This window comes from Aulonocara sp. 'chitande type north' Nkhata Bay, linkage group LG16, assembly GCF_057382095.1.
Source record: "Aulonocara sp. 'chitande type north' Nkhata Bay isolate Kocher_YH1m ecotype deep benthic linkage group LG16, A_spYH_male_GT1.1, whole genome shotgun sequence".
Classification (NCBI taxonomy): Eukaryota; Metazoa; Chordata; class Actinopteri; order Cichliformes; family Cichlidae; genus Aulonocara; species Aulonocara sp. 'chitande type north' Nkhata Bay.
This window is the reverse complement of record NC_141359.1, coordinates 16,831,247-16,849,464: the sequence shown is the minus strand read 5'-3', so window position 1 is coordinate 16,849,464 and position 18,218 is coordinate 16,831,247. Positions and strand designations below refer to the sequence as shown.

At 40.1% G+C, this 18,218-nt stretch overlaps 1 protein-coding gene across 2 annotated transcripts in view; it reads right to left on the bottom strand.

Moving 5' to 3' along the window:
• Positions 1-18,218, bottom strand: part of cerkl (CERK like autophagy regulator) — a 43,077-nt gene that overhangs the window by 13,640 nt on the left and 11,219 nt on the right. For both annotated transcript variants that reach the window (XM_086267951.1, XM_086267950.1), the window contains exons 3-12: positions 16,566-16,796; positions 9,280-9,411; positions 8,455-8,518; positions 5,882-6,012; positions 5,686-5,760; positions 1,689-1,866; positions 1,041-1,106; positions 562-599; positions 354-462; positions 131-227 (exon numbers count right to left, since the gene is read on the bottom strand). In XM_086267951.1, coding sequence (XP_086124077.1) covers positions 131-227; positions 354-462; positions 562-599; positions 1,041-1,106; positions 1,689-1,866; positions 5,686-5,760; positions 5,882-6,012; positions 8,455-8,518; positions 9,280-9,411; positions 16,566-16,796 — 1,121 coding nt within the window. The remainder of the gene's footprint in view (positions 1-130; positions 228-353; positions 463-561; positions 600-1,040; positions 1,107-1,688; positions 1,867-5,685; positions 5,761-5,881; positions 6,013-8,454; positions 8,519-9,279; positions 9,412-16,565; positions 16,797-18,218) is intronic.

The following is an 18,218-nucleotide window of genomic DNA, read 5'->3' as shown; positions in this document are numbered from 1 at the left end:
GTGAATATTTTAGATTTTAGATTGCAAATGTTCAGTTCCTGAGCCTTAAAAGATCTGCTAAAGGTTTTAGTGAGGATTTGAATGGAATAAATTGATTCATGTTATTTTCACCTCTGGCAGGTGTTCTCACCTGTCCAGTAGAGCTGCTGTATCTCTTTAGGTGTTTAATAAACTCGGACCTGGAGGTGTTTCCGACCGCAATCAGCGCTGCACTGCCATTTGCCAAACTGTCAAAATCAGGAAGTGGTGGAGACTGTTAGCATTATTAGAAACATCATCATGTATTAACGTGCACTGTGATGCATTCAAGGCCAAAGAGCAGAAGATCGAGCCAATCTTCGTACACTGTGTACCTGGTGTTTGGAGCTAGTCCTTGAGGTGCGTGTGGACTCAGGCAAGGGATAGACATGATGCTGATGCTCAGATACAGGCCCTGATTGGTCACCCAGGACTCCTCCCCCTCTGTACACACAAATCAAAGAAAGAAAAAGTAAGACAGAGAGTAGCTGGTAGCGATTAAAATCTGATTTGTCCATTTTAATAGAGAAGTAGTGGTTTTACCGGACTTTGGGTCCTGGTCTTGGTCCTGGTCCTTATCTCTGAGAAGCAAGAAATCAAGTTAATTTTTCAAATATGACAGAAGAGAAAATTTATATAACGGACCAATATCATCAAACACAGAGCCAGTTATTAAACTAATCATGGTAAAACAACAGCTTTGACTCAAACAGGCTCTCCTCCACACTGTTCTTAATAAATTTGCGTTGAGTTTGTTTCTGGTAGATTTGTGCTGCAAGTCTCTGTAGTAGACAAGCTGTTACGTGGTGTGTTTGCCTTTCTGGTTCAGCTGCTGAGTAAATGTAACAGCGCAGCAAACTAACAAACACTGTTGGTGTGGAACAATTACAGTCTCCTCTGAGTGCTTGTAACCTGTTTAAACAAATGCATATTGTTTTTTATGGTGGTCTGAAGACACTTTAGATGTACCATCCAACATCACAGAGCGTATGTGCGTGTTTGTGTGTGCGCGTGTTTCTCACCGCTGTACAAACAAATTGCTGTTTGACTTCCTTGCTGATAAAAAGGAGAGCTGACAGTCCTCCGGTCTGAGGGAGACAGAGAAAAAAAGAAATAAGAAACCAGCTAGTCCTAGACCTAGCTAGACCTCAGTCACACTTAGAGACCAGTTGGCAACCCGTTGGCAACCTCCGGTCACTAAGGAAAAATATGTATTTTATGAGTGATGAGTGGTTGCTGGAGGATGCTTGCTTTAAGCATGTGAAAATGGTGGCAAAGAAAGTGATGCACCAAAAATCACCTTGTGATTACTTGTGTTGCTATCAGATTGCCACATGGAAGACACAGACTCTAGCTTTAGCGAAATGATAAAAATGGGATGCTAATAGGAAACAGACAATTTTTTTGCAGACAAATCAGTGTCATCCATACATACTACGAGTGACCTCAGCAACCTTCCAGCAATCAAAAGCATCACAAGCACTGTGACCAGTTTCACTCAGCAACAGCTAACAACCTCCAGCAACCAAACAGTCATGGAATACAGTTTTCCTTAGTGACTAGTGGTTGCTATGGGGTCACTGAGGTCAGTCAGTCATGTCTGTGTGACTGAGGCCTTAGGAACGCACATTTACATTTAAAAGTAAAAATTATATATGTGTGTGTGTCACCTCAGCCTAGCCAGCGTCTTAACCAGAGCATACTCTCGCCGCCGTGACGATGGCATCCATCTCTTCTTTTCTGCCCTCGCTAAACTCCGCCCGCCAAAGCCAAACATGGCAGAGAAACCGAAGCACACCAACTGGCCATGAGACGAGAAGCTGCACATGTCCACCTGCTGCAGGTGACCTGCAGGCAGAGAGACACCAGCACACTGAGAGAAGACCCTTTAAACGATTCATTAGAAACAGTTAGGATGCAGCACACACACAGCTGTGTTTCCATCACTTCAGAGGACATCACACAACTCTTGCTCCAAGCCTTCACACTGAAAATGAATAATTTTGTAACCTTACTATGCGTTTGTACATTTTGTGGTTTTTATCCATACAAAATGAGACATACAAATACACACAGTCTAAAATACGGCTAATTAACAGAATGTGTGAAGCCGATTAATAACTCAGAGGATTGAAATGAATCTGAGGAAACATTATCAACGTTTCCTCAGATTCTTTTTATGTATGTGGTAAAAAATGGCTTCCACGCTAAACACTGCTTACGGTTTTATTTTTCTACAGCCTTTGAACGCAGCACAAACCATAGAAATAACTAAAATAATTTTTAAAATAACCAGATTTTTCCATCAAGCTCCTTTACTGAGATGCTCCACCAGCTTTTAGATGGATACACACAAAGGCACACGCACTAAGCGGGCCATCTGGCCACATACCTGCTGTAACCTACTGAACTGAACTGCTGTCTCCGCACCTGTCTGTCTGACTGCCTGTCTGTCTCTCTGGACAGAATCTGATTTCCTCACCATATGGCGTGTTGTCAGTGTGTTTGTGTGTCAGTGTGTGTTGCGCAGGATTAAAGCTGAGACGGTCAGTGTGTCACCGAGATCAAACCTGCGGCGCTTCTTAAAAGGTCCAACCAATATTCATTTACATCACAAAGTCATTATCTTTCTGTTTGGCTCCTAATCCACCTTTAGGATTTATTTCCATACCATATTGGTAGCTCTTATTCAAAAATATAGTGGATGAAGTGGTTGAATGTAAAAAAAATATTTGTACCTAATATATCCTATATATATTAAGTACAAATATAATAATCAGTGAAAGTAAAAACACCAAAATGACTGAGTTAATTCAACAGTAAACCAACTGATTATTAGAAAGTTGTGTTAGCATCACATGAGCTGGATGACTGTTTCTGTTAGCAGTAAAATGCTCACACAAGTCATTTTTAAAAAATGCTGAAATAAATGCAAATCAACCAATAATTATCCCACACAAGGATTTAGGGAGGAGACAAAAGACATCCGTCAGAAGTCATATATCTAAAATGGCACCTGTAACAGACTGCTGCACAACTGCAACATGAATGAATTTTAATTTATTTAAAGGATAGCCCCTTGAGATGCAGCATCTCGTTTTTAAGGGCACCGCTAAAAATGGACACATGAAACCACCAGTAGGAGGATTTAGGGCTGCTGCTCAGCTCCAAGGCTGTAACTTTAAACTTTGTTTTTTATTGAATTAAACCATAATTTTCCCCCTCTTGAAACGAGCTTTTCTAAAACATACTTTGAAAATACCCCAACTCTCTGTGGAGATGTTGTTATGTCACTGTATGAGAAGGCTGCTGGGCTTTTTGGATTGATAGCATAGAAATCAAATTATTACTGTCATGTAATATGTCACAGTGAAATGACTCTAATTACTATTATCATCAGAATTTGAAACATTCATTCTATTAACATTTAAAAACTCTAGAAGAGTTGAATGATTTGTTTATTTTATTGAGTTCATGTGAGCAAACAGCGAGCAGGGAGTCGACTCAGTGTCTGAGGAGCTGGTTAGTGCATCTGCTTTGTGAGTTGAGTTTGTTGACGCTGTGAAACATCCTCATGGAGAAAGCTTGGAGACTTTTTCAGGACTTGTGGAAGTTCTTATAACTTCCAATGTTCAAGTTCTTGAGTAAATCATTAATGAAGGTAGATTTATAGTCATTCTGTGCCAAGGCAGAAATCACTGTAATGTGCCTGAAGTGAACAGAGTGTTCATAATGAAAAAACAAAACAAAAAACTTTCTACACTTTCTACAACATTTCTACACTGCCCAGTACTAATTAGTAGATGACCTGCACAAAAATTACTGGTTTGTGGATAAATGCAGGTAAAAATGCAGACTCACATTTTTGTAAAGCAGGGTTCACATGTACCAGTTTCATGCTTCATTTATGCACTTGTAAATGTGCCGTATTGCTTGTACTTCTGGCATCAAAATGTTAAAAATCGAATTATTCAGACTGTTGTATATGAGTTACATCAGGCCGTTGTTACTCCCAGACAGCTAGCTTGGCTAATCCTAATTGCTATTTGAACCTCGACCAGCTTGCCTTCTGGTTGTTCGTTACTGCTATGATGACGGTGCCAACAAAGATACCCCTCCAAACACCAGGAGGGCCAACCGTTGAGTATTAATCAATATCATATTGAATCTGTTTGTGAGTCTAGAGATACAGTATGCTGAAGTTTCAGTGTATAGGCTATTGCATTGCTTTGGTTTTTCCTATATCAGAAAAGAGAAATTCACATATTGCTAAAATTGTCTCTATTTTTGTCCCACTCATTGTTGCAGTGAAGGTTTCTAACAAGCCAGGCTAGAAAAGACTCAGCAGGTTTTGAACTTCTGGAAAAAAATTTAAACTCTGTGAGCAAGTAGTTTTTCGTACAACAATGAACGAGGCAAACTGCTTTAAACAGGTAAGGTGATCATTGATGAGATTATTGTAAAGTGGTCAAGGTGGTGACTTCCATGTCATGCTTTTATATATTTATGTTTAGAGATCAGGACAGAATTGGCCCCCTTATGAAGGATTTTCCAGCCTCTGTTAAACAGAGCAATGAATTTTAAAAACAGCTTTTCCAAACATTAGTTTAATTTTGGATGCTTATTTTGTTGGATAGCAGCCTGCAGCCATTTGTTGTAGTTTTCGCCTGTAGATCTCTACAGCTGAAATGCTTTTTTAGATACAAAAAAACAGCCAGAAATACAAAAGGTCTGACACACACCTATAAACAAGCTAAGGCCATTTCACATACAGAAAATTTTCAGTGTCAGCTGCAACTCCCAAACATAAGTTGATAAAAGGTCAACAGTTAAGCCGCTATTTTCAAGGGATGCTCAGGCTCGGGTAACCGTAGCAACAGCACTGATGCTTCCGCCCCTGTTAGTAGTTTAACGTCCAGCAAGGAGATCATGTGATTGTGAATGAGCACACCTCAGTGTTATGAAGACAGGAAAATTCACCTGCAGTCACCTGGTGTCCGTGGGAACAGCTTCCTACCTGGGAATTTTAACAGTTTTCTATTGTTCAGGAAGTAGTCTCATTAGGGCTATTGAATTTTCCCATCTGTCTCACACACATACAAACTCAGCTTGCAGTATTAATTAGTGACAATGAAACATCATCACACGATAAGCTGTCAATCAAACACAGCTGCCCGCCCTGCTGCTGGGTGATTGGTTACCGTGTTTACCTGACAGTGTGGTGGTCAGAGACAAAGGGGGCGGGGCTGCTGCGAGCAGTGTAAACCTGTGATTTAGTGATTTCAAGTGAAACAGACCCTGTTGTTAGACATCTGTCTGTTCACTCCCTCCAGAGTCCAGTCTCACCGTCTGTCTGCATGTTTGTTTGTTCTTAAACACTGTCCCTGCTGCCGGACTGACATTCAGCCAATCACACCAAAGCTTAGCAAAAGCTGAGCTTTGGTGTGATATGCTTTAAGGAAATTAGTCTGTTACACAAAGAACCTGGCTATGATTGCCACAGATTTAATATTAAAACAGAACAGATTTTTGTCCTTGAAAATGTAAAATCTTGGACTGATTTATAAAAAGGCATAGACGACATTAGGTGATCCAAATATAGATTTACTAAAGACAATTCCAACCAACCCCAATCTATGTAACAGATCTACAACATGTAAGCTTTACCCAAGACGATGTGGAGGGCTGCAGTGACTGGATCTCTGACTCCATGAACAGAACAGGAAACCACATCTGTGGAACCTGCAAACATGTGAAGACAGACCGTTAATAAAAGTACTTCATGTCGTGTTTTTGCATACCAGCATACCAAACCTTATGAGACCTTAAAGCAGTGGTTCTATATGAGAATGCCCTTGCTTACCAGCTGGGATGATTCCCAGTGGCAGTGTGGCTCTCACTGGTTTTTCTGGGGAATCTGCATCCAGCTGGGCTCTGAGGACCAGAGCATGACACAACTCTGCAACTGAACCATCTCCACCGACGCACACCACCCTGATGGACAGGTGGAAAAAAACTAGTGTGAGGACAGGTAGACATTTAGACAAGTCAGTCTCAATCATCCAAATCTAAATAAGGGTTTATTGTGAAGCTAAATGAGGTGGTTATACTAAGTCAAGGACACAGACTTCATTGACATTATAGTCCTCTATAGCGCTTTTGAGGTCTGCTTGAAGTGTTGATCCATTGTTGGCTCATTGAAATGTGAAGTCTCCATAAACGCATGGTCACAAAAAATTGTCACAGACTCAATCTTGGCACCTAATGACAACATTTACATTATTTGGACCCAAGCGGACTTAACAAACTCACAGCCACAAAAAGTATAATACACCTAGAAGACATTTCACAGATCTCAAACTCCTGATGATTTAAAGGAAAACCATCCAGCAGAGGATGTGGCTTTTCTAGTAAAATTGACAATTTGTTTTATAATACAACAGGGTAAGTAACCTCAATGTTTTTGGGCACTAACTAAAATGTTTGTGCAGGGTGGTCCTGAATGTGTGATGCTGAGTACTTATTTCTTTAACTATAGATGAATAGCGAAGGATGGTGAATGGATATTTATAAATACTCTAGGTTGTATTTTCACTGCAAAGGTTTGTATTTTAATTAAGCACAAATATTTCTCAACATTTCTTGTTCAGTAGAAAAACATCAGTACCAAAGTTTTGATACTAGAATTAGACTACAACTAAACTAGTAGACACACAGAAACTGGATTTCAGAATGACTGTGATGGGTTTTATTTTGAAAAGCTCCAGTGAATTGCTCTCCTACAGTCACCAAAGTTCATAAACTCTTTAATATTTATGATTGCTGGGGTTTTGTAAAGGTCTACACACTAACAGGCAGCAGTATAATCCATGTCTTGTTTTAGAATCTTAAGTTAAGTGTTAAAATCGTAAGTTTAGAATAAAGTTGACTATAAAACTAAAACAAATATATTATATTTAACTCATGGTGTGAAATGCTTTCGAGCAATATTTTAACCATAACAGATGGAGAGAAAAAAAAAAGAAAGAACTCACAATCACAGGGTGAGAAAAAGGATACACTCTGGACAGTCTATCATATGGTAAGCTCAAAGAGACAGAGAGGGAATCATTTACAGTCACATTTCTACTAATGACCCATACAGAGTCACACGAAAGATAAAACTCATATTTTGATCGCTTTTGAAAAAAAAAAGTTGTATTTTATTTTAGGGTAGGGTGGGAGGAAGTTATTGTTTGTTAGTATTAATGAAAAAAAGTAATAAAAAAAAAGTGAGAAAGTGAGAAGGTTCATCTTCCGAGTCTTTATTTGCAGTAAATGGGAGGTGAACAGTCTCCGCCCCCTCCCCCTCTTCCTGAGTATGGGATTACCTGGAGCTGTAGTCGCCACGGTGACAGCCAACCTAATTGGCAAATGTAGGTTTCAACCAAATCACACACACACACACACACACCCAACCACCTACCCACACTCAGCAGCTAGCTTAGCAACGCGGAGCTAATCTTCTCTAAGCACATTAAGCTTTATGGGGGCTGAGCACAAAAGCTGCTTACACACACACACACACACACACACACACACGCACACACACCATCAGAAAAAGACTGATGAGAATTTGATAGCTGTTTCTGTACTTGTAGCTGCTGTTCTATCATTGGAATGAAAAGTTATTTTAACTTTAACAACAAAGTGAACAGTTAATGTTTGGTATTTGATCATCTTACCTGTGTGTGTGTGTGTGTGTGTGTGTGTGTGTGTGTGTGTGTGTGTGTGTGTGTGTGTGCATGAGGTGTGTGAGATCAGTCATGGTCAGTGTGTTTCAGTGTCCGCCTTTGACAGTAAACTGCTATTTGATTATCCAGTTCACCTCAGTTCAGCAGCAGGATGATGTCACAATTTAAACATGGTAACTTTCATGTCAACGCACTTACCATTAAACAGTCAACTATTTCCAACTGTAAGATTCCACTATTACCTGTCCTCTTGAGGAATAGGGACCAGCTGATCGTCAGCTGGCTTTCTTTTAACCTGGACCTGAGATCATTTATCTTGCCTTCAAGTGCATATTTTAGACTCATCCAGTTTAAAAGCTACAGACAGTTTCATCGATCTCACAGTGCTGACAGCGGATTGCTTTAAGCTTAACAAACAGAAACCTCTACACACGATACAGCAGATCATCTGATCATCTTCAAGTGCGTTGACTACTTTCAGCACAATTAAAGGTGGCTCCACCTGTCTGTAATCAGTCACACATTGGTTCAGAAAGCAACATATTATGATACTGAACATCTATGGATGAATAATAACAAAACTACATTTAAACTGTAAATTATTTTTACAATAATTTCTTACTCTGGATTTTTTAATGGAAAAATCCTGATGAATCCCAACCAAGCAATGATTTTGAAAGCAAAAAAGATATAGATGACTAACCCATCATATTCATCCAGTTTGCATTCCTTTATCACTGAGAGAGCATGACCCTTCCTCTCTGTTACTGGAGAGAGAAAGACAGGTAAAGACAGAGAGAGGGGGAAAAAATAAGTAAGCAGATGGAGAGACATTGAGATGGACAGAGATAAAGTGTTCGTGCATATGTGTGGTCAGATGAAGTGTGTGTTTGATGACTGCCAAAAAAAAAAGTGGGACAGCGGATATCACACCATCTGCTGAGAGGGGGAGAGTAGAAGCAAACAGGAGGAATCAAGAAAAAAGGAGGAGAAAAAGGAAACATGGGAAAAGTGATGAGACAAGAAGATAGGAAATGAGAAGGAAAGAGGACACAAGGATATGAGGCAGGAGAGGAAAACAGAAAGGTGAAAAGAGGACAGGTGGAAAGAAAACAAGAAAACAGCAGAGAGGAGAAGGACTGGAAATGAGACAAGAGCAAATGATTGGAAACAGGAGGAGACAGGAAAGGAGAGGAAAAAAGATGGAGAAGATGAGGGGAGGAGTGCAGAGGAGGCTGTCTCCCTCTGTCACAACAGATGGGCTAAGCTCCGCCCCCTATATCAGGTTACCTAGCGACCAGAAGCTGCCATTAACTCTGACCTTTGGACTCCCTCCACACACACGCGCGCACACAGATTTCAGTATCATGTCTGGTGTCAGTAAAGATCTAGTTGTTAAAACCCTGCCTCACATAGTTTTATATTTAAAAATAAACACACAAAAATACGTACATTTATTTATATTTTTATAATTATAATTTTTCAGTGTTTCTACTGAGCAGAAAAATAAACACTTGGATGGACTAACCTGTGATGTCAGTTCGGATGTCAGCCATCTTGAATAGAGGAGCCACGTGGTCTCTGTAGATGTGAACGGCCTCCTTCTTGTGGCTGCTAGGGTTGATGAAGACCTTCAGATTTGTAGGACGGTTGCTGAACCCTGAAAACATGCACACATGCACACACACACATTTAGCAGGTGCATCATAGGTTGGATTTTGAAAGAAAATGAAACCCTGCAATGGTTGGTTAGCTACACTAGTGATGGGCTATGAGCCAGTTATTGTTCAACAGACTGAAAGATAGTTAGGTCCATACATCTTAGCACAGTAATACCACAACAGTGAATTTTAAACAAAACAATGTAGATGTGAAGTAGACACAGCTTTAATTCAAAAGCGCTCCATTAACACTTCAGTAATTACAGTGATTTTCATGCAGAGTCCCCCCATTTTCAGAGGATCAAAAACGACTCCATGCATTACTAAGAGATTTTGCCCAGATGTGCAAACCAGTTGGTGGCAAACTGGTTCACAGTCATGAGTTTTTGATCCTTTGAGTCTCCTTTATTGAGACTCAGTTGCACTTCATGTTTATTAGCATTTAACAAATATCTGAGTAGTGACACCTGCTTTTCAGGAGTGGCTGTGTGATAACGTTACCGGCAGCATGTGAAGCAACCATTGCAGTGGGACACACTGGCGGCTTTACACTGCTACTAGCATAGCTCCTTGGCTGTAGGTAATATTTCCAACTACACCACATGCCACTGCGTGTTTTGGTCCACAATATAGTGCCCTTAAAAGTCAAAAATGAAAGAAAAAAAATGTGTTCATGTGCCACTTTTAGTGACCAAAAAAGATAAAATAGAAAAATTACTGCTGCTGATTACATAAAGTTCTGGATTATAAAATGTCTATGAACTATCTTTCATCATAGCCAGCTGAGGGTTCCACTTCACGTTCCTCTGCAGCTGTGTTCTGATAGATGAAGCAGTTTTGTATGTTTATTTATGTGTACTCAAGAAGTTAAATAACTTTTCATTTTGGACAATAAGATTTGGAAGACTGCAAATATTTTTCTAAAAATACTAAAATTTTAATATGAGCTCTGAATGCGTTAATTAAAACAACAATCAACTTACCAAGTGATGACAAACAGCCCAACAGCTAACTGTCCTTACTTGAACGCTGATCACAACACACTTTGTTATCGTGGCTGACATTAAGTATCTGAACAAACTGAAGAACATCTTCACTTAAAATTCTGCATGGATCAGAAACTGACTTCCACATGCCCTAAATTTAAAGTATTAACCCAGAGATATATATATAAATAAACAGATAACACGTGTCTGTACACCTGCTTCAGTATATGTGGAGGTGGCCTGTTTGATACATCAGAATATTGTTTACATCTACAACACTGGTTGATGGGTGTGTGTGTGTTGTTTTATAATATCGACACACTACACACATACACAGACCCCCTGTATGACGCATCATTAGGCAGATTTAGAGACCGCATTATGAATCCCTCTGGACCATCTCAGATCAATACACACACACCAGCTCCATTATCCCTCTCATTACTATAATCTGCTCCCAAAAGGCCGTGACCTCGCCCTGTTAATGACCCCCACACACATATACACAATGTGCACCTCCTGCCATCACTCCACCCCACGGCTCTGACCAGGTTCTCCGGAGCTCCTGTGAGGAGCTACCCGACACCTCCACATCTCTCTAGTGGTCCCCCATCAAATACCAGAATCTCCACCCTGTCGTTGTCCCACAAATCTCAGGCCTATTTCCATTCTAAGCAACACATCTGTGCTGCAGCACTAAGCAAACAAGCCTGAATAAACCTACATTTCTTTTTGGTTTTATGTGGAAATTGCAATCAATTAAAAAAGGCCTCAAAAGACACCTTATCTCTTACTGATCTTATAATTATAAGAAAGGACCTTGTGATGATAACAGAGGGTCTCATTACTATCATCAGGAGCAAAGTTGTATTGCTTAGTTTTCAATATTTATTCATGTGTGCTGTAATTGATTCTCCTTCAGTTTAACGAGCATGGATTATTCTGCTCTTTAACTGCTAATAACAAGAGAAATGGAAACCAAACAAACCTTTATTTTGAAATCTGGAAGTATTCTTTGGTGGGATTGGCAGTACTTTTAAAGTGGCTTATGAAACTGCCGATCAGGTCAGTATTTAGTTCAGTAAGTTCAATACCAGGAAACCCTAAACTAGGATTGTTGCAGTATCCTCTGTCCCACACTTGTGAAATCTCTTTTGACCAGTGTTTCTTAAACTGAGCATTTAAAACACAGGAGCAGCTGTTTTGACCATGCAAAGGCGTGGTCAAAACAAGGATCTGTACATTTGAAAATGAGTGGGTTTTCCAGAGTGTTGAAAAAGAAAGACTTAACACTTAGACCAGTTACACTTCTTTTAGAGAGTGTATACTGGCAACTTGCTTATAAAAGCTAATAATGTGTTAAAAATGACAGAAATCACTCACACTGTTGATGCATGGTCAATGGTCAATGGTCAATGGTAACTTTATTGTCCCTGATGGGAAATTGATTCGCAGTATGTCAAAACAAAACAAACAACAAACATACAACCAACACATCACGTACACTCATTAAAAAAATTCTATAATATAATATAAGCCTGATAAAACACCTAGATTTTCCATCGAAAAAAGATGCATAAACAGATGCTTTCTGTCATAAAGGAACCATCTTCACAACAAATGTAAGAAGACGACAGACTCACAGATATAAAGAGGTCAAGTATCCATCAGATCATCTCCGAGCCTTGACCAGTGACAGGTTGCTATGGCGCTGCTGAAATGTTACCATGGTAAACAATCCCCGTAGTGGAGTAGTTTACCATGGAGTAGTGTTGAGTTTCTGACTGAGCACTTAAGACTGGACTGCTGCATGTTGTTTACAAACAGACTCCATTTTATTATAGCTTTCAAACATCATTTTTCCTGTCTGTGTATGTTCTCAGTCATCCAGGTCATCGCAAACCCAAGGAAATCCAAATCTTTCCATCCTTAGATCATTTTTAATTAGTTCACAGCTTCATTACCTACACAAGTTTTCTGCGAAGCATTTAACATGCAGTCATTAGATCAGTCTCAGTCTGTATCAGTTTCTCTAGTGTGAAAATGTGCTACTTTACACTTTTTTTAAAAAATCACTGCAAGTTGAAACATTTTACAATTAAGGGGGTTTTAATTATAAATGATAGTCACAGTGGACAGTGCGGGCTGACAGAGGTTATAGGAAAAGGGAGGAAGGGTATCAATATCAAACTATTAGTGACATGGTGCTCAGAGCATTTGCACCCATGGAGTATGCAGCTCAAACGCTCACATATCTGGTTGTCCACCACGATGACATGCTTCACTAGTTCAAGATTTTGGATTTGAGGAGGAACAATCTAGAAAACACCTTTCTAAAAGAGTGTAAGGAAAGCCACCTCAGATGGTAACACTCATCCTCCTGGGAGTCCCTGGAGCTCTTATATATAAATAAAAGGCGATGGAAAATACAGTGCATGGGTAGCAGGTTCCTGAATTTAATAAAACACAACTATACTCCATTTCTAAAGGTAAAACCTTGCATTTTGATGTTGTCCTTTTGACCATATGACAACTTACAGTACCACTGGACTAACAACACCCATTTTACTCTGATACTGTGACCCCGAGGTTTCTGTAAGCAAGCAGCAACCGCAAGACAAAAGATCTGGGAGGGGTCGCTGTGGCACCTGGTGACCTATGAACGCTCACTTCAGTTGTCCTGCAATTTCCACCGACCTGTCAGTCTGTTGTGGTGTTAAACAACTGCAGTCAGTCGATCCTGCAGACTGACTGTGAGTATGGAATTGGAGTCTATACAGCAGCAGTTCTCGCCTTTTGTCACTGACTACCATTCACTTTCTGAACAGCATTCTGCAGCTGCTTCACACAGCAAACAACAAAAAATGAGGTTCCAGAAACAGGAAGTGTCTGCGCTGTGCACACCATTGTGCAGATGACTGTTCAGACCCGAAGGTTAAGAAGTGGTGCCGGCGTCGGCTGCGGCGGGACTGCCCGCTCGGTGACGCCATGGTTCGCACAACAATACGCTTTTCACACTGACCTCTGGCTGGAAAATAGGCTTAATGTCCGCACAGCGGCAGAGCTACTGACTGTGTTTACCTTTCACACACACACACACAGGCACACAGACTCCTCTGCTGCGGTGTGTAAAGTCACAAAAGCCGTCACAGCTTGATGTGCAGTGTGACCACTTGAGCTGACACACGACCTGCGGGCCATTCATGTCTGTGAGTGTGAGTGCGAGCCCATAAGACAAAGACTTGAAGAAGTTGTGACTTTGCTGCAGGGCCTCATGGGTAATCTGGTTTGATAGACAGACAGATGGACAGACAGACAGGTGACCAGCGATAACATGTCAGACTGATGCCATGGTGATAAAAGGACAGTAATGTGTGTGTGACCTCTGACCTCTTCATTTATGGATAGCTTGTAATGTCTCTGTTGCAGTTGGCGTGGTTGGACAAATAGAGAAGAACTGAAATGTAAAATGTGTCCATGTGAGTTAAATCCACACAACAAGCACTTCAACATTTCTATTGTGTGTTAACTGTCAGCCACGCACCGCCCACTACAGTGCACCTGGGAAATCAGCGTCTGGGAACGTCCGACTGCAGCAACATCCAGAGCTTTAGCAGCAGGTGGTTGGGCAATGAAGAGGTTATTCTTCTGAAAACTTTATGCTCTATAGAAAAAATATACTGATGTCTAAAGAAACTAAACAACTGTGACATCTTCTGCACTTTATTTGATACTTGAGACTGAGTCAGAGACATAAGATTGTTTTTTGGGGGGGGTTTCCTAGCATGGTGAAGAAGAACTGAACTCAAGGCTCGGACGTCAAACACATTGCACACCATTGGTTGAACTTGAACACCAACAACAGCCCAGCCCCTAAACAAGACCACGCTAAAGCTATTGCAGCTGCAGATTCAGAAATATTGCTGAAAATCTGAAACTAGAAAAAAGTCATGTCTCCATGCTTTCAGCCTTGCAGTGTGTGTTGTCTAAAGCTCCAAGCCTCAGAGATATTTCTTATGCACTAAATATGAAGTGGTTGTATACACACGTGTTCATGCAGACAGTAACTAATCTCTCCTGCAGACAACATGATTTAACTGCTGACAGCACTTTACTGAGTACTGCTAAATGTGTGTGTGTGTGTGTGTGTGTGTGTGTGTGTGTGTGTGTAATCCTTTGTTCCTGTGGATTAGCAGATTAGTTCTCTGGTCTGATGTAACTGTGACTCACCTCATTAAACTGAGTGATGAACAGATAGAAAACAATGAAATTTTAATCTGAGCAGCTAGCACTGCATCATCATGCAAATCATCTGCAGACGTACAAAACACAAAGGTGTGCGTTTTAAATCCTGGTATATCTTGGGCAGCTGCAGTGCTGACTGACCACGTTGGCTTAGAAAAATATCAGCACAGATTTCAGCTCAGTTTTGTTCCAAATAACATAAGGTTTTGAAATGTTATACATTAAAGCCCCTGAACTATAATAATGGCAGGGTGTCAGCACATCTAAGCAGAACAACCAGTAAAATAAACTGCAACCTTTCCACAGACTGTAGAAAAAACTGCTTTATCAATCTAAACAGTTTATGGTCCAGACTAACTTGCAAGCCAAAGTTTTAATGCAATCACTTGCAGTAAACCACATGTTTAATTACTATGTTTAGTATTTTAGTTAAGTGTGTTAGCATGCTAACATTTGTTAATTAGCAAAACAGATTGTATATAAAAGCTTTTGTAGCTTTTGGACTTGACAATTGTAGGCAACACACAAGTGTTTTAACCCTGGATCCCCCCCAAGCAAGGGACAAATCCTGTGGTTGCAGAAACACTTTAAGTTATACAGAAGTTTCTGGGGGGGGGGGAAAGCTCTGTTTCCATGATCTGAAACCTCTGTGAACACTGATGATTTTACGAGCTAGTTTCAAGTCTTATTCAATAAAACATTGATTTTGTAAATTATGATCCCCATTATTATCAGAAAGGAGCATGAAGCACGGTTATCTCACTTGGTAATGACTTGTGATTAACATGACAAGAATCCTCCACTGTTTGGTTTCAAAGTCAGACACCCAACAAAGGCTTTAAAAAGGCTAAGATCTTAGCTTGAAGCTAAGCTTGAAGTGTTACAATGGGACTTCACTGAATGAGCACTCAACACAAAGAACAGCTGAGGCTGATGGGGATGACCGTTTTTTAGATATTATAACAAATTAAAATTCTGGCCTAATGAAAAATGTATTATAATTCAATCTTCCAACAATGCAAACATTTCCAACACTTTACTACTTGATTTTTCTTTTTCAGCTTTTCCAAACAGAACATTCTTGTTAATGAAAGTGAACATCAAAAACAAGACTTTATGACTCCAAAATCAACTATTTGCTATGGTAGCATGTCATCAGCAAAAATACCAAATAATCAGAGCCCAGAATACAGTCCAGCATCAGAATTTTGTTATGCTACAAAAAGTGTTGCCTTTTATTTACAGTTGTGGGTGTGGCAATTTTTAGGATACCTTACTGACAACATTTGCACAAAAACATGTAGTAATACAGATGTTGTATGTCTAGTAAGAATCCATGTATTTATTCGTTCATTTAACAGCTGTATTAGCTATGACGTAAATAAAAATATGAGTTTAAATTTGTAATGTGTGAATTTAATGACAAACTCCATTTAAATAAGTCTCCATTCATCAAACCATCTAATGGACAGATGCTAAGCGTGCTACTTATAACAGTATTACTCAGCAGTGTGTGTGTACAGTTTAATCATCTTAGAGTATGACACTCACTGAAGCACTGACTCACGTTTCTCCTGTTTCAGCTCTTATGTAACACAAACTGCCAGTCACATTTTCAGTGAGTCCGTCACAGTTGGATGTTCAATGTGGGCCCAAGGAACCTCCACACTGGGTCTCATCCATTAGCTTGGTCAAATTTACATTCCACTGTTTTTTCCATAGCAATTTCACAGCATCTGGGTGTTACTTTCAACATTTTAACAGGATAACAACAGAAACCATGAACCCCAAATGGTTAATGGCTGACCAGCTCCACCATCTAAGACAAAGATGCTGAATACTGACAAAAATACTTTCAACTCCTGGTTTGCTTTTGTGTGCTTGCTGCTTGAACTGCATGACAGTCTGAATGTCTGTGTTACCTGTGAGCAGCTCCTTCAGGGTGTTGTACCAGGTGTGTGTGTGTTCTGAGGAGGCATTGTGGAGGTGCAGCGTGTCCTCCTCCAGCCTTCTCCCTTTCCTCCTACACCAGAAGAGAGCCACACCAAGCACGGGTCCCCCTGACTCCTGGCCCGCAGCTCGCCTCCGCTTCACCTTCACTGCAAATATGTCTTGCAGCAGCACCTCACCTGACTGTGGGACACCAGTCTCACCTGCAGAGAAAAAAGTAGTTAACAAACAGCACTTGAACACAGCACACTGTTTAATGAACAAGGTACATGATGGACATCTGAGAGGTTTGGGTACGTTTTGAAAGGGACCAGGCTGTATGTCTGTGAAGGTTCTCAGTCATCCAGGCTAACAGTTTCCCTCTGCTTCCAGTCTCTGTGCTAAGCTAAGCTAAAAACATCCTTGACCAGTGTGAACAGATGAAATGCTGAGATTTACCCAAAATGTCAAAATGCCATTTTTTCTTTTTATAAACATTAAGACTAAAGTCTTATTAAATAAAACATTCAAATCCACTGCGAAAAAGTAAGTGTATAAAAGGATACTACCATTAACAACAAACTCTGTGATTAGTTTGTCTGATTGATGTTTTACTGTATGTTTAAATTCTTTTGAATAGTCAATCAAATATGAACGCTGCACATTGCTGCTGTCAGCAGAATGTAAAGTACAGCATCAACAAGTACAATCGTGAAAGAATTCTGAAACCTGATTGGCCAGCATCATATTAATCTTCTAATCCTCCGAGGATAATATTAGCATAGCTCAGACAGTCCATTCAGAGTTACATCACATTTCACTCAGACACAAAGAAAATACTTTGTGTCTGAGTGAGCTTGTGCGTGGCTCATTTGCAGATGACAGTAGTGCAAGTACTTTGGAGTTTTTTTTTGCTTTTTTTGTTGTTGTTTTTTCACAAGGAGCTTTTGACTTAAATGTAAATACCTTTTACAGTATGTAAACTTCTAAACAAACTTATGGAAACTTTTGCTTTCACACCAAATTAAACTGGTTGGTTTCAGTTTAAAAAATGTGAGAATTTGCCAATTTCCCTGGATTCTGATTTATCAGATAAGAGATGAGGATATAAGGAACACCTTTTTCATGATCGATTCAGCCCTCCTTTTATACTTAGTGTTAAAAGAAGATGTGATCACCTTCATCCTATGATAAAATATTTCTATCCTGATGTAAGTGGTCACTTCCAGGACTACTAGCCTACGTCTATGCATACTCAAACAACAAACATGGAAACTGTGACACATTGTGTGTTCTAGTACCTCTCTATCAGAAAAGTCTGTTGGATCAGACAACACGAGCCAGCATTCGCTCCTTACATGCATCAGTGAGCCTTGGCCGGCAATGACCCTGTCGCTGTTTCACCACTGTTCCTTCCTTTTGTGTGAACAAAATCCTCACTTGCTACCCAATATATTCCATCCACAATGAAGAGATATTCAGTGTCATTCACTTCACCTGTCAGTGATCATAGTATTAGGACTGATCATGTATACACCTGCGTTAAACACCACCACCATCATCAAAACAGCAAATGGGGAATTATCTTTTAAAGGATTGTGTTCCCTCACTTCAGCAGACGTCCAGAGATGAGATACAGTGTCACA